Raw genomic sequence first — 14243 nt, forward strand, 5'->3', positions numbered from 1 at the left:
TAATGGAAAGAACGGAAAGATATTAAAATGAAATGAAGTTAAATTACATTAAACACTTAATACATGAGAACATTTTTTGATTTTTGTTTTCAGTGTTTGTACACAAACAAAATGAGGTGAAATGGAATGAGGAAAGATAAAGAAGTTATTGCGATTGAGAAGCATGTGAACAGATCACAGAAGTTAAAGAGTAAAGTGTGTATAGTTTTTAAAAGAACTGTACGTTTTCATCTGTAGAGTAGCTTTGAATACGCGAGATATACGCATTGTCACGAATCTTGAATCATGAATCATGAATCTTTAATCTCGGATCTGAAATACTGAATCTACAATCTGTAATACTGAATCTACAATCTGTAACACTGAATCTACAATCTGTAATACTGAATCTACAATATGTAACACTGAATCTACAATCTGTAACACTGAATCTGCAATCTGTTATACTGAATCTATAATCTGTAACACTGAATCTACAATCTGTAACACTGAATCTACAATCTCTAACACTGAATCTACAATATGTAACACTGAATCTATAATCTGTAATACTGAATCTACAATATGTAACACTGAATCTACAATCTGTAACACTGAATCTATAATCTGTAACACTGAATCTGCGATTTGTAATACTGAATCTACAATATGTAACACTGAATCTACAATATGTAACACTGAATCGACAATCTGTAACACTGAATCTACAGTCTGTAACACTGAATCTACAGTCTGTTATACTGAATCTACAATCTGTAATACTGAATCTACAGTCTGTAACACTGAATCTACAATCTGTTATACTGAATCTATAATCTGTAATACTGAATCTACAATATGTAACACTGAATCTACAATCTGTAACACTGAATCTATAATCTGTAACACTGAATCTGCGATTTGTAATACTGAATCTACAATATGTAACACTGAATCTACAATATGTAACACTGAATCTACAATCTGTAATACTGAATCTACAATCTGTAATACTGAATCTACAATCTGAAAAACTGAATCTACAATCTGTAATACTGAATCTACAATCTGAAATACTGAATCTACAATCTGTAATACTGAATCTACAATCTGTAATACTGAATCTACAATCTGTAATCTGGAGTCTGGAATCTCAAATCTCGAATCTTTAACCGAGGGTTAAAGCAAGTCATGCCAAGACTTAGTTGGACATTTTTAGGATACGGGAAGCAGCTACCACAGAATAGAGTCTACATCTTAAATCAACTGCCTATAAAATAATTGTTTTAAAAGCACAGGTGTACGTGAATTATTTTAAAACCATCTCCCATTTCGGGCAGCAACATGGTTTCATGGTTAATTAATACTTTAGCAAGTCCATGTAGACATGTAGATGCCACTATACAAATTTGTTTAAAATAGTTAATCGCTTGCTTCTTCTTCTTGTTCTTATACTTCTTCTTCTTCTTCTTCTTCTTTCTATGTAATAAGTACACTCCACCCATGGTGTATTATCATACTGCTGCGTGAGTACAAGGAACTATGTACACTTTGTGTTTCACTCGTGGCACGAGTCAACGGACCGTGGACAAAAGTCACCATCGACACTGCCGTTTGAGAATAATTTTCGTGTCTGTGGGCAAGTCAGTGACATGTTTTATCCTGGAATATCCTTTATATATCACAGTAGGTCCAGCCCTTCCGGGCTGTATACGTAGATATCACCCCCAGCGTCTTCATGGACTGCAATGTGATTTGGGTTCAACCAGAGAAAGGATGGGTAAGTCACTGCCGCCTTTCTGAAACTCAAGATCCTTTGCGCAGATAACTCTCCACTTGGTGAATAGACATCCACAGCAAAGTCATCACGGTCACGGTCTCTGTACAAGACTAGAATGGAATTGTTCGCCTTGTTTACGGCGATGCTGTTTACATCCTTGTCGTGCAGGCCTTGTAGGGTATGGTCGATAGCTCCAGAGACATTCAAGATGCAGACATCCTTTTTCTTCGTCCTGATGGCAATATGTTCATCTGTCATGGCATGCATCTCATGAATTATCACAGCCCCAGTAGAGACATTTCGCATAAAACTCCAATCATTCGGGTTGTACAGATGGATATTAGATGAACCATAGGCAGCTGCCATAAGTGTACCGTCTGTAGCGATAGTCAGCAAAATACTCTTTTTTAGTGGAACGTCTGGTAGAACGCCTGGTTCAACGCCTGGTGGATCTGCTAATTGAATTTTTTTGATTCTTTTCCATTCGAATGGCCTGAAGTTTTTGATGATTAAAATATTTCTATCACGGGTGCCGAATGCGACTAAGTGACCTTCCGTTCTATATTCTCCAAGAGAGACACAGCGAAAAAAATTGTCTTCAGACACCGCATCCCTTGTCCTACTAATCACTCGAGTTGTTTCTCTATTTGCCAAGTTAATGGCAAAAATATCACCGGTATGAGTGTCCTTGAGAGCCACACTCTGTTCATTTACTGACCCAATTATTAGGTGATGACCACCGCCTCTATTTGTTTCGATGGTTTTAATTAGTTGCCACTCTTCTGCTATTGCTGCCATTGCATCAAATCCTATCACTGATTGTTAAAGAATATTTTATATGTGTATGTGTATATATATATATATTTATTTATTTGAGAATCTATAAATTATATTTTAAGATAATCGCGAGCTAGCTTGTTCAGACTTGCATGTATTTACACATAATTATTTTCAAAGGACAAATTAAAAAAATATCATTGAAGATGAAGAAGTGTGTACAAAGTGCATCAGGTTGGATATGCGGAGGTAACGTCTTTTCACAGTGGGGAAGGGTAGTGCAAATAAAGACATTTATCTACAAAAAGAGGCAGAAGGGTAGAAAAGTCTGATAAATTTTGTAATGAAACAAGACTGTACATAAATTGTTGACATGAACTATAAACAAAATGTGTTGATGATAATAGTCAAAATTTACTGAGTGCCATAAAAACACTAACCACTTTATGTGACAGCAGTTAAATAAAATTATTAATTTTAGTAAAATGCTTTTATACATGTAATTGGTGGTTGAGCTCGCTTCATAATTAAGACTGTTTTACTGCCATAGATTATGTGGTCTGTGACTTGTGGGAAAAGGAGCCTGTACTTGCACCTAGGGTGACATGTCGTCAAGAAAAGCAATTTTGTTGCAGTTCGTCAAAAGGGCCTCTCTGTTAGAGTGATGACGCTGTTAATTTACCCACTTCTCTATCGCAAAAGGGGAATTGCATCAAAAGAAAGGGCAAGGAGGTATATCTGCCATATCTAACCCTAAGGGTCGCCACCCATACACTTATATTTTTTCCAGAAGTGTTTGAATGGTTATAGCTTCAAAAGAAAAATTTACTTCATGTCATGACAAGTCTTAGAGACAAAAGAAATTGAAGCATTAGTTAAGTCTCAAGAGTTGTTGAAAAGCAAGCAAAAGAAAAAAGAAAAAAAAAGAACAGAAAAAAGTAAATAAAGTGTAAAAGATAAAGTGTTTCAAGGCGTTGTTAACTAATCGTTTTTTTTTCGATAGGCAGGTAAACATTACCTGATCAACAGTGTTTAAAGCTCAAGGTCCATCACGATGTTGTAAATCGCTCATAAACAGCGCAGTTTATTAGATAGCTAGGAATAGCACCAAAATATGGCCTAGGAATTCAGAAGCGACCGGCCAAATTTACCTCGATGAACTGACCACGAAGCGAGTGTACCAACAAACGTGAAAATCAAAAAGTTTGGTCAAAACACAACAGCCAATTAATATTGTCATAAATACTTCGTCCAGGTAGCTGAACCTGTCATCAGCTTAGCCTGCCGCCGGTAGCGTTAGCCTTAAAGCTATGCTTCCTTTTATATACATTCAAGATTTCCCTCGATCTTGCAAGTTTTTAACGGTTTTTTTAAAAACGCATTTTCAAACGCTTTTGATAGAAGTGTTTAGTATAATTCCCTTTTTATTGTCACTGTCAACGTGCAGTCCATTATATCCTTCGCCAACCTGTTAACAATTTGTTTCAACATGCAAAATTTATGGGCATGGTTTTACCTGTTATATAAAAGGGCCGTTAATTTGCTATAAATAAAGATGGAAATAAAAGGGGGCGGGTAAAGTATTGAGACAAAGTCATGCAGAGGCTATAGATTTGAGAGGGAAAACGATGGAATATGAGATAAACGTAAGGAAGTGAGAGAGAGAGAGAGAGAGGGGGGGGGGGAGACGCGTAGGGGTGTCGAGAAGAGAGGAGAGAGAGAAAGAGAGGGGGACAGAGGAGATGGAGGGATGAGTGAGAGTATTAACAGAAGGATAGAACACGACGTGGACAGAGGGGCATATGCCTTCTGATACAAAAAACGACAGAGGGAGACATTTTTCATATCATTATGATCACGAAGAATAGATTTGCTTTCAAAAACTATCCTAGTTAGATGTATGAATAAAGACATCCATTGTCCAGAGAATCCCTTATATTTTAAATTTGTACACTTTTCTTTTACTTTGGTTTTTATTTCACACACATAATTCGTGATTTGTTTCGAAAATGTGAAATGAAAAACTTGGCAAGACCATAACACTCCTGAAAATGAATAGAAATATTTAAGTTTTTGACTTGTGAGGACTAACTCATTTAATTCACTTTACATTCCCTTCGCATACAGAGTAACATAATGAATGTGTCGGTTCGTACACTTTATTTCAATACGGATTTAAAATGAATCAAATCGTTCTGTCTACTTTTAAGAGGTTGATACTTTCTAAGTAGTGATTTCATTAATTTGAATGAGGCGCTGCATTATACTTTCAAACAGGAGAGGGAGTAAGACAAAATTAGGCGTTAGGTTCTCACATTTTAGGACTTACTGCCAAGGGTTTATTTATAAACAAACAACATTAACATCATTCCCATAAAAAACATGGATCGTTACATTTTAGATTCTCTGGCATTGCTCAAGCATACTCTGTTGCCCATAAAATTTCTAATAATCGTACCTCTTTTAATAAAATGGTTGTGACAATATATGGTTTATTTAAGAAATCCAGAAAACTAACTCCTTGAACTTGCATATTATTCGAATAACAATAGGATTTTGTTTCTCTCACGAGTATATCGAACTTTTATATCATATTGTGTATACAGCTCTTAACCCTAATAAGGGCGGGGGGGGGGCATAATGCCCCCCCTGTCGACTTCTTGCCGCTTTATCAAAACCCCTAAACCTTTGGCGCTGAAATTTTATGATTTTTTTTCCCTTCATGGCTCCTGCACATTTTGATACCAAATTTGTTATGGGCGGACCTATGGTTCGGGTGATAGGTGACAGAATATCATCACATGTCTATCAAAATATGTAATTCTCACAAATGTGCGTGTGTAAGTATTCCCCCCCCCCTAAAAAAAAAATAATAATAATAATAATTGCATATTGTCATAGCTTTCAAGGAAATCACATCTGGACCATCTTGTAAAAAGTTAAAGAACCCTTGGTCTAGCGTGTGTCGAAACAGAATTGTGTGAATCCGGAAGTGGCATTGCTTCAATCACCGACGCATCTTCGAACCAGCTCGATTTGTAGGATGTCGGTTTCGTTTATGGGGGGGGGGGGGGTGCCAAGATTCAATGTTAAATGTCATGCAGGATTGTTGCCACATTTGTATTTTTAGGGAATAGATATGACACGTTTCACTTCCTTTAGATCATCATCATCATCATCATCATCATCATTAGTCATGAGCTAAGTGATTAGACCTTCAAAATATGAAACCTATGTGTGCGAGTGGGTTGTGTGTGGGTGGGTGCGTGTATAAGAACAGAGCAGGTACAGAGGGCACTCTGGATAGAACAGAAAAGGCCGAGATGAGCCCCAAGTTTGGAAGCGCTTAGTGATTGTAATAAACGCTATATAAAAAAACTGAGTATTATTATTATTATTATTAGAATGAGATAGTCCTACTAGTGTAGGTTTTATTTAATATGTAAAGATAATGCACAGAAAATAACATATTTTGAGTCATCTTGTTCATACATATGAATTTGAGTTTGACATGTACTTAATAAATGGTTTGAAAATGTACACCTCTTTGTGTGAGCTGGTTCTTATTTCTCGTTGATATAAGTCAATATTTTTTAAATATTTCCTTTGTAAATAAATATAAAAGAATCTACAAAAACATGAATTGTCAATAAACTATCCTCTAATACATTGATAAATCTCAACTGCGATTGATGTTGATACATCTATTCATCCAATTTGACTGATTATTCTAACATCAAGTATATATCCCATTTTTAAAGTAAACAGACTAAATTAGGTCTTATCCTGCAGATCCACTAAATTGTCTAGGTGTCTGAGTGTAGCAGACAAGATTGCTTGTTATCAAAATCATTTTAGCAATGTTTCTAACTCACTAATAGTAATACATTGCCTTTACATCGCTTTTTTCAAAAGAATCCATAACTACTTGGAATTTTTTTATTCATATTTTCACCACCATAAGCTTTTTAAACAAACCAAAATCTATCAACTGACACATTTCGTTAATTTTGTGTGTAAATTAAATATACATTTTTTGAGACTTTTTATCCTTTCAGCACACATTGGCAACAATATCCATGAGTTGGCAACACAAGCATATTGACATAAAGACCGTACACTAAGTTCAACCTATTTTCAAATGTACATTTATAATGAACTTTAACTTTTGTCAATAACTGTAGTTAACCTTCTTTTTCATAATCACATCATCAACACATTATATGCACAATTATGTAATTAATCCATTAAACTTAATTCTGTGACGGGACACAAATAACCTTGCTGAAAACAAGCACAAAAACAATGACGAATTGCTAACACCTTCGTTCACGTGTTGCAATGAAACTGAGAGTGAAGACTGAAGATGTGGTACTTTTGCCAACGTGTATCAAATTGTTAAGGTATCTTTAGAATGAAAAATAGAAACAAATATGACACAATAACCTTCATAATAGTTGAGCTTTCAAAAGTGACAGGAAAAATTGCTCCCTAATCAAATAACTTTTTCATTGATTGAATTTCTTTAATATGAAACAATCTATTTCATATCGAAACAGAAAGCAAGACTCAAGTTCTTAGTGCTGTCTCTTTGCTCCAAAGTATCATCTTGGTTTTCTTTCAGTTCAAGATCATGATATTTGTATCATCGACTTGATCAATATCCAAAAATATGCATGTAAAAGTGTCGCTTTTTTCTTCATATACCTACTCTTTTCGAAGGATAACAAAATGTATTAATTTTTAAAATGTAATTCAAATTATTATGTTTGAGGGCACATTCTAACGATAACTGCTACTCAATTTATGTACTTTGAATAAATTGAAATCCTGATTTAAACCATTTTGATGATATTTTACAAAAATATACAATTTATGCATTAACTTTATCGTTAGAAAATTGGCTGTTGCAAAACATATTTCTATGTTATCATTTGGGACATTTACAGACCTAGCAACATTCTCTGATTTATTTATATTTAATGACAGATTAAAATCAATTATTTTTCTGCCATTCAATAATTGTTTTACCGTGAAATCAATTTTTACATTTTCTACTAAATACAAAAGCTTAATAAATATGATTTATCAATTTGCATCATATTAGAAATAATTACTTGTGTTAGTTTCTTCTTTAATTTGTTCATTTCTCAGCATCTGACCGATGGACAGGTTATTTATGACAAAAATGCCTCAGCACTCTCACCCTTTTACAGTACTTAACATTAACTGATAAGTAATTTTTTTCCTATGAGCATTTCCTTGATACTCTCAGGTCAAAATTACAAACGAAGGGGAAGGCCGTATTTTGTCCGAATGTCTAAGTGGATATTAAACTTATGCTGAATTATGTCTAGTATTTGGCCTTCATGCCCTGGGTGTTGGACTTAATAATATATCTACAATTACTAATGAGCTAAGTGATTAGACTTTCAAAAGGAAAAATATGAAACATATGTGTGTGTGAGTGGGTTGTGCGTATGTGACAGGGGGGGGGGTGCAATATTTGTATTTTTAGAGGGCATAATGTGAATGATTGAATCTCTTTTTATTTTGATACAGAACCGCTTGCTAAAGGCATGACGCGGACTTCAGTTGTTGAAGTTAAAGAAAAAGAAGCATGGACGGCATGACACTTTCCAGATAGCAGAAGGGGGGGGGGCATTTTGGGGGGAAGAAAATAGATGGTTATCTCCAGAATAATATAAAACGGACAGGATAAAAGAGGTGGTCATAAATAATAGCACTATATCTGTACACATTAATTGTTTATAATCTGTATAGTGTATTAATAAAACGAGGAAATAAAATATGATACGTTGATATCTAATAAAAATATATCTGACATTTAGTTTCACTTTAATACCACGCTCTCTTAAAAACTGAAGGGCACTCTTATGAATTCTATTGAGATTAATAAATATAACTGAAATTCAGCCTTAATCAATATGAAACTTGTAAAGAAAATCATTCTGCTTTCTAGTCACTTCCAGATCCTGATAGTTATTGGTCTGCGATGATCAGGGAACCATTGTTTTCGACTTCAGAAAGGTGATAATGTTTACTATGGATGATACACATCTCTCTCTTGTTGGAAAAAACAAGACCAGCTCGATTGTTCAAGTTGTGCTAGAGTCATCAAGGTATGGTGTTTTCTTTATTTTTAGACAATTTGTGATCAGAATGTGAGTATGCAGTGACAGAATGAATAGAGCCGTACCTTCTTCTTTACCCTTCATCTGAACATTGTATGGTTCCTTATATTAAGTGCTGATATTAATTCTCTTTCGCCTGTCTGTAATGTATTATGTTTTGTGCAACTTTAAAGCTTCGATTCTCCCATCTCCCTCTTTTCCTTCTCTCTCTTTCTCTCTCCCCTCTCTCTCTCTCTCTCTCTCTGTCTGATTCGCTGTCTCGTCCTTTTTTCTATTCCCCCTAATATCTCTCCCTCCAAATGCCTCCCTTCCGCTTATTCGAGCTCTATCCCTGCTTCATCCCTCTATCCCCTCTCTCATATAATATGTTGGCCTCTTTATTTCGTCACTCCTCTCGCCTCCATCAAACAGTCTCATCATCATCATGCTGGGAGCAATACTCTTCAACATCCTCGTCATCACCACCATCCTACGTGTACGTAGTCTGAGACAGAACCATCATAACATGTTGGTCCTCAACCTATCTGTGGCGGATCTTGGTGTAGCGCTGACCAGTATGACGTTCTCATTGGTATCTGTCTTTGATAGTGGACATTTCTTAACAACACATGACGGAGTGTGCAAAGTGAGTTTATTGACAATAGGTATCGCATAGGCATAGTTTTTATTTTAGACATAATTACGTAAGAATCCCAAACACTGGCATATTACTGATCCAGAGGCTCCTCTTATTTTTTCCGTATCACCGCAGGCGCCCATGGGCTGCTCATTAAAAATCGCCGCCATCTCATATAAAATTGATGCCACATCTCATGTAATTGGCGCAATCTCCTATAGAAAACCATGCCATATCTCACGAAAAAAATGGCGCCAATTCACAACCTTGAAATTGGCACAATTTCACACGAAATCGGCGCGACCTCCCATACAGCCAGTGCCATATGGGTGGAGAGTGGCATATACAAATAAGGTCTTGCTAAAGCCCCATCATACCAAACTATAGTTCTCACTACGTTCTGGAACCGTCCTAGAAAATCGTAAACGGGTAGTGGTCGGGGCAGAGTGTGTAAAAAATGTCTTTAATACGATCCTAGTTCGTTCGTAAACAGTCCTCAATACGTCCATCTCGTTTGTACCCCGTCCACAGCCAGTTCATATCAAGTTCAGATCGGTAAATTAGGCAGTCCAAACCAGTGCGTAGTCAGTTTAAACCCATTATTAACTAGTTCTACCTCGTTCCCAATACGTCTAAACCCATTTTAACTAGTTCGCCACTTGTTCTAACTAGTTTTTAACCCAACCACCCCGTTCAGACGCAGTGCAAGTCTTCCTCATCTCGTGTGCAATCTCGTCCTGAGTCGGGAGTTATAAAAACCCAGCGCGTTCTCGCCATTCCTCATTCCCGTTCAACTTCAACGCTTTAGGCTTTGCAGATCAAGACGTTCAGGTCAAGCACCTATCACACCAGACTAGTTCTCACTAGGTTTTGGAAAATGTTGCCAAACGGGCCAATTTCTCCCCGTCCTGTAATTGGACAGAGTGACAACGTACTTAAAACGAGATGGACGTACTACGAACGGAATTGCCGTACTTCGATCCTACTAGGAACGTGTTACCACGTGATGTGGTCGAGCATCAATGAGGAAGAACGCGCTGGGTTTGTATAGCACTCGAACCAGGACGGGATTGCAAAGAACGATAGAAGCGCGTTCGAACGCACTAAGAACGAGATGAGGACGAGTCTCTGAACGGGGTGGTTGGGTTATAAACTAGTTAAAACAAGTTCCGAACTAGTAAAAATGGTTTGGACTGTTTGGAAATATCAAATTTATCCGATCTAAACTTGATATGAACTGACTGTGGACGAGTACAGACGAGTTGAACATATTGTGGACTGTTAATGAACGAACTAGGATCGTATTAGAGACATAGTCCAGTCCGAGCCCATCCATAAAGTCCTTAAACAAGTCGCAAACAGTTCCTATTACGTTTAACTCCGTTCGCACACAGTTTGAGCCCGTTTGGCAACATTTTTGAGAACGTAGTGCGAACTAGTTTGGTGTGATGGGGGCTTAGAGGATATTAGTGCCGCAGTGGAACTCGAACCACGCTCCATATGATCAAAAGTCTGGTGACGTATCCACTAAATCACGACACCTCTACACAACCCTACAGTACGTGTCCTGAAGTCGCCATCTCACTTAAAACGATTTGAAACCGATTAGGCTTTTATTATGAAAAGAAGGCTTAAATGCACTAAAATTGCGGTTGGTTGTTAGTATTCTTATCATTATTTAGAACCGAAAGTACGGAAATAATGTTTGCTTAATTTTTTCATATCTAAAATACTTGCCATTTGTTTGAAAAAACGGATCGCGGGAGAATCGTATAGTGTGCAGTGGGCGTAAAAGACTTAGGATTAAAGACAAAGTTAAGTTCTGGTCATGCGATTGCCTTGAGAAATACTGCGGAGAGGAATCGATCAGAAAAGTTGTTCATGTGCTGGTGTTTACTGCAAGGTTTTGGAGTCATCAAAATGTAAAGAAATTTGGCCCAGTCTTGATAAAGTAGCAGGCACTGTACACAGAGAGATGTATATGGGACTACACAAACATGTGCCATAAAAATCGGACCTCATTTTCAAGCTGTTACTTGTCTGTGAAGGCTTTTGAAGAGCCATGCTTTACAGGGAACATTTTTACTCTGATGTTCTTCCACAAAATATCAATGATGACGCTCACCAAATTCTTTACACCTCTCCCCAGAACTTAACCTTTTTTATCTCCACCTTTAGATGAACGGATTCTTCTCCATCATGTTCTCCTTCACCAACTTTGCCGTCATTCTCTCCATCGCCACTGACCGTCTCCTCATCGTCGTTCTATCGCGGCGTTTTCCTCCAAATCGACGTCGTATCTATGTGATGGTCGTCGCGTCCTGGCTCGTAGGAATCGGCATCGCATCCATCGCGGCGGCCGGTTTCCTGATCGACTACGAATACGACGAAAGCACGAAACACTGCACTCGTCTCTGGGAAAGCGACATTTTCCGGATCAGCTGCAGTGCTTTTTATCTAGGATTAACCATCCCAGGTCTGATCGCCATGTACGTCATCATCGCTTACTTCATTCGGAAGAAGGGCTTGAGTCTTCAAAGTCACCTACTTTTCTCATCGATGTCCACTTTGAGGGCGTTGTCGAATGTGCCGAATAGAAGTGTGAATACAATATCGATGGACTCATGTGAAGTGAGTTTCCTTACATTGCCTAATATAATTCTTTTTTTCTATCCCCTCTCTTTCTCTCTTTCACTCTCTTTCACAGTTTGCGTTTTCCTCCCCCTTCCTCGTGGTAAAGGCCTTTAATCTTTTTCTATTACATATTGTACCGGAGTTGCACACACAGTCACTTTTTTCTTGACTAAGGGCATTCTTAGCTGAATAGTTATCTAGATATGCATTTTCCCTTTATCTTTTTTTTTTAATTCTGCAGCTACTTTGAGGAAACGTGCGATGACGACCTTGCTAAATTATTTAAACTATATATTATTAATTCAATGATATGGCAATCATATTTCATTAATCATTCTCTTCATTTAACTTAGCGCACTTTTGCAGATGGAAAATACCATTTTAGTGGACCGGATTGGAGAAAGCTTCCGATAGAAAAGATTAATTAGATTCGGTTTCAGTATTACAACTTAAACTGCACACAATGTAATAATGTATCGATGCAGCTATAATCAGAATAATGGTGTTTCAAGGACAATTGACATAATTATCAGTTGTAATGATTTATCAATAATACACGGCAGTGAGAGCATTAGTAAGAATTACCCACACAAGGTACCTTTGGAACAGTCTAACACTTCCGAGGCGATAGCCAAGGGTTATTTAGACTGTGTCGAAAGTACCGAGTGTGGGTAATTTTACTAATGCCCGAACAAAATGATGTGCATTATTTGTTTTATAAGTTGATGTTTTATTTGTTTTATGAAATGGTGATTTTACTAATTACCGGTCATTAGTACAATTAGGTGTTAGGCAAAATAAATGCGTGATCATGTGTACGCTCTCAACTAATCATTTGATTAGGATCCGCTTTATCATCTTATGGTTAGTAAAAGCTAATGAATTATCAATATCTCAGGTATTTCCCTGAAGTCTTCGTTCCCTTCTTTCGCTTTTCCCATCTTTCTTGTGTCTGTTAGATACTAACTTTAAAATCAAACCTTATGACATTCAGTTCGTTGATTTCTATTGATTTAAATTGAATGCAAATTGAAGTTTGTAACAATGGCCAGCTGAATAATAACGATAATTACATCCCGTTGATTAGGAATCGGGGACGCATGTGACCCTTCCCCACCCAGCAACAGGAAGACGTTTGTCAGATTCGGCTGAAAACGACGGAGACATCAGCGCCAGTACAGAGGCACACAGCGCCAGGAACGTCAACGCAACTAGAACGGACAAAAGGGTCACGATGAAACGTCGACGTCAACGACATGAATCCCATAAACGTGTCATTCTCATGGGTAGGTAGTTTGATCGTTTGCACATTGCACACAAGGCGTCGTATAGGTGACGAAAACTGCGGATGTGCCATGCGAGAGTCACAATACAAAGAGTGAATTCAAAATCAAAAGGACAAATACTGCTTTAAAATTACTTGTGTGTGGCCAATTACCTCCAAAAGCTCCATAATCAACGTTAACAAATAATAAAGAGATTGCATTTCCTTTCGTTTTCACATTATCTTCGACAGTCTAGCTTAGGTATTAATCTTTATGCGCGTCTCATAGCTTTAAGCATATTCGGTGTTTACTGAGGTATGACTTATTTAGCAATAAACTGAACCACTAGCATCATTGAATGACGTCTCGTATGCGCGTCGTACACGATGGCTGGCGCAGGGCTGCGTCAGCTACGGGATTTTGATGAGCTGAGAGTGGCACTGTCCACAAAGTGAATGATGCAAATGAACAGTGTAAAATTTATATTCTTTTGAATTACAGGCCGATTCGCGAATTGCATTAGCGTAGGAAATAGCGCAACTAAAATGGCATGTCGCGTATACGTGCAACGTCATTATTATCACTAGATATTGGAAGCTGGTATAGTCTCAATTTCAACTGTTCATTTACACTGGCATCTTCTATCCGTCTTTTCCCTCGACTCTAGGTGCACTGCTTGTTTTCACGACGATCATCTGTTGGACTCCATACTTCCTGTATCACTCAAACTACATTCGGGTCAGTGAGGGGGAGGGTCACTGGTTTGGTGTTTTAACGATGTGGCTGGGATACTGTAACGCCCTCTTCGATCCACTCATATATGCTTTCCTAAACAGACGTGTGAGGGCAGAATTGTGGAAGCTTACGAGGAAGACCTTTGTATGCTGCAACTCCTGAATATCTATCGGTGAAAAAAGAACACCACTGGAACAAATAATGAAAAAGCACGGATGGATGTTATGACGTTTCTTTTTATGTTAATATGCTTGTATCTGCTTTACACGATTAATGCAAAGTACATATCAATCAGGGTACGT

At 37.4% G+C, this 14243-nt stretch overlaps 1 protein-coding gene across 1 annotated transcript; it reads left to right on the forward strand.

Annotated features, from left to right (window-relative positions):
* Positions 1-9115: 9115 nt before the first annotated feature.
* On the forward strand, positions 9116-13235 carry LOC100893330 (melatonin receptor type 1A-like). Its single transcript, XM_030994148.1, has 3 exons — positions 9116-9316; positions 11486-11846; positions 13063-13235. Exons 1-3 carry the CDS (start codon positions 9116-9118, stop codon positions 13233-13235), a joined length of 735 nt encoding a protein of 244 aa, XP_030850008.1.
* The last annotated feature ends 1008 nt before the right edge of the window (positions 13236-14243 follow it).

The sequence above is a fragment of the Strongylocentrotus purpuratus genome, unplaced genomic scaffold (genome assembly GCF_000002235.5).
Source record: "Strongylocentrotus purpuratus isolate Spur 01 unplaced genomic scaffold, Spur_5.0 spur5_scaffold_21, whole genome shotgun sequence".
Lineage (NCBI taxonomy): Eukaryota > Metazoa > Echinodermata > Echinoidea > Camarodonta > Strongylocentrotidae > Strongylocentrotus > Strongylocentrotus purpuratus.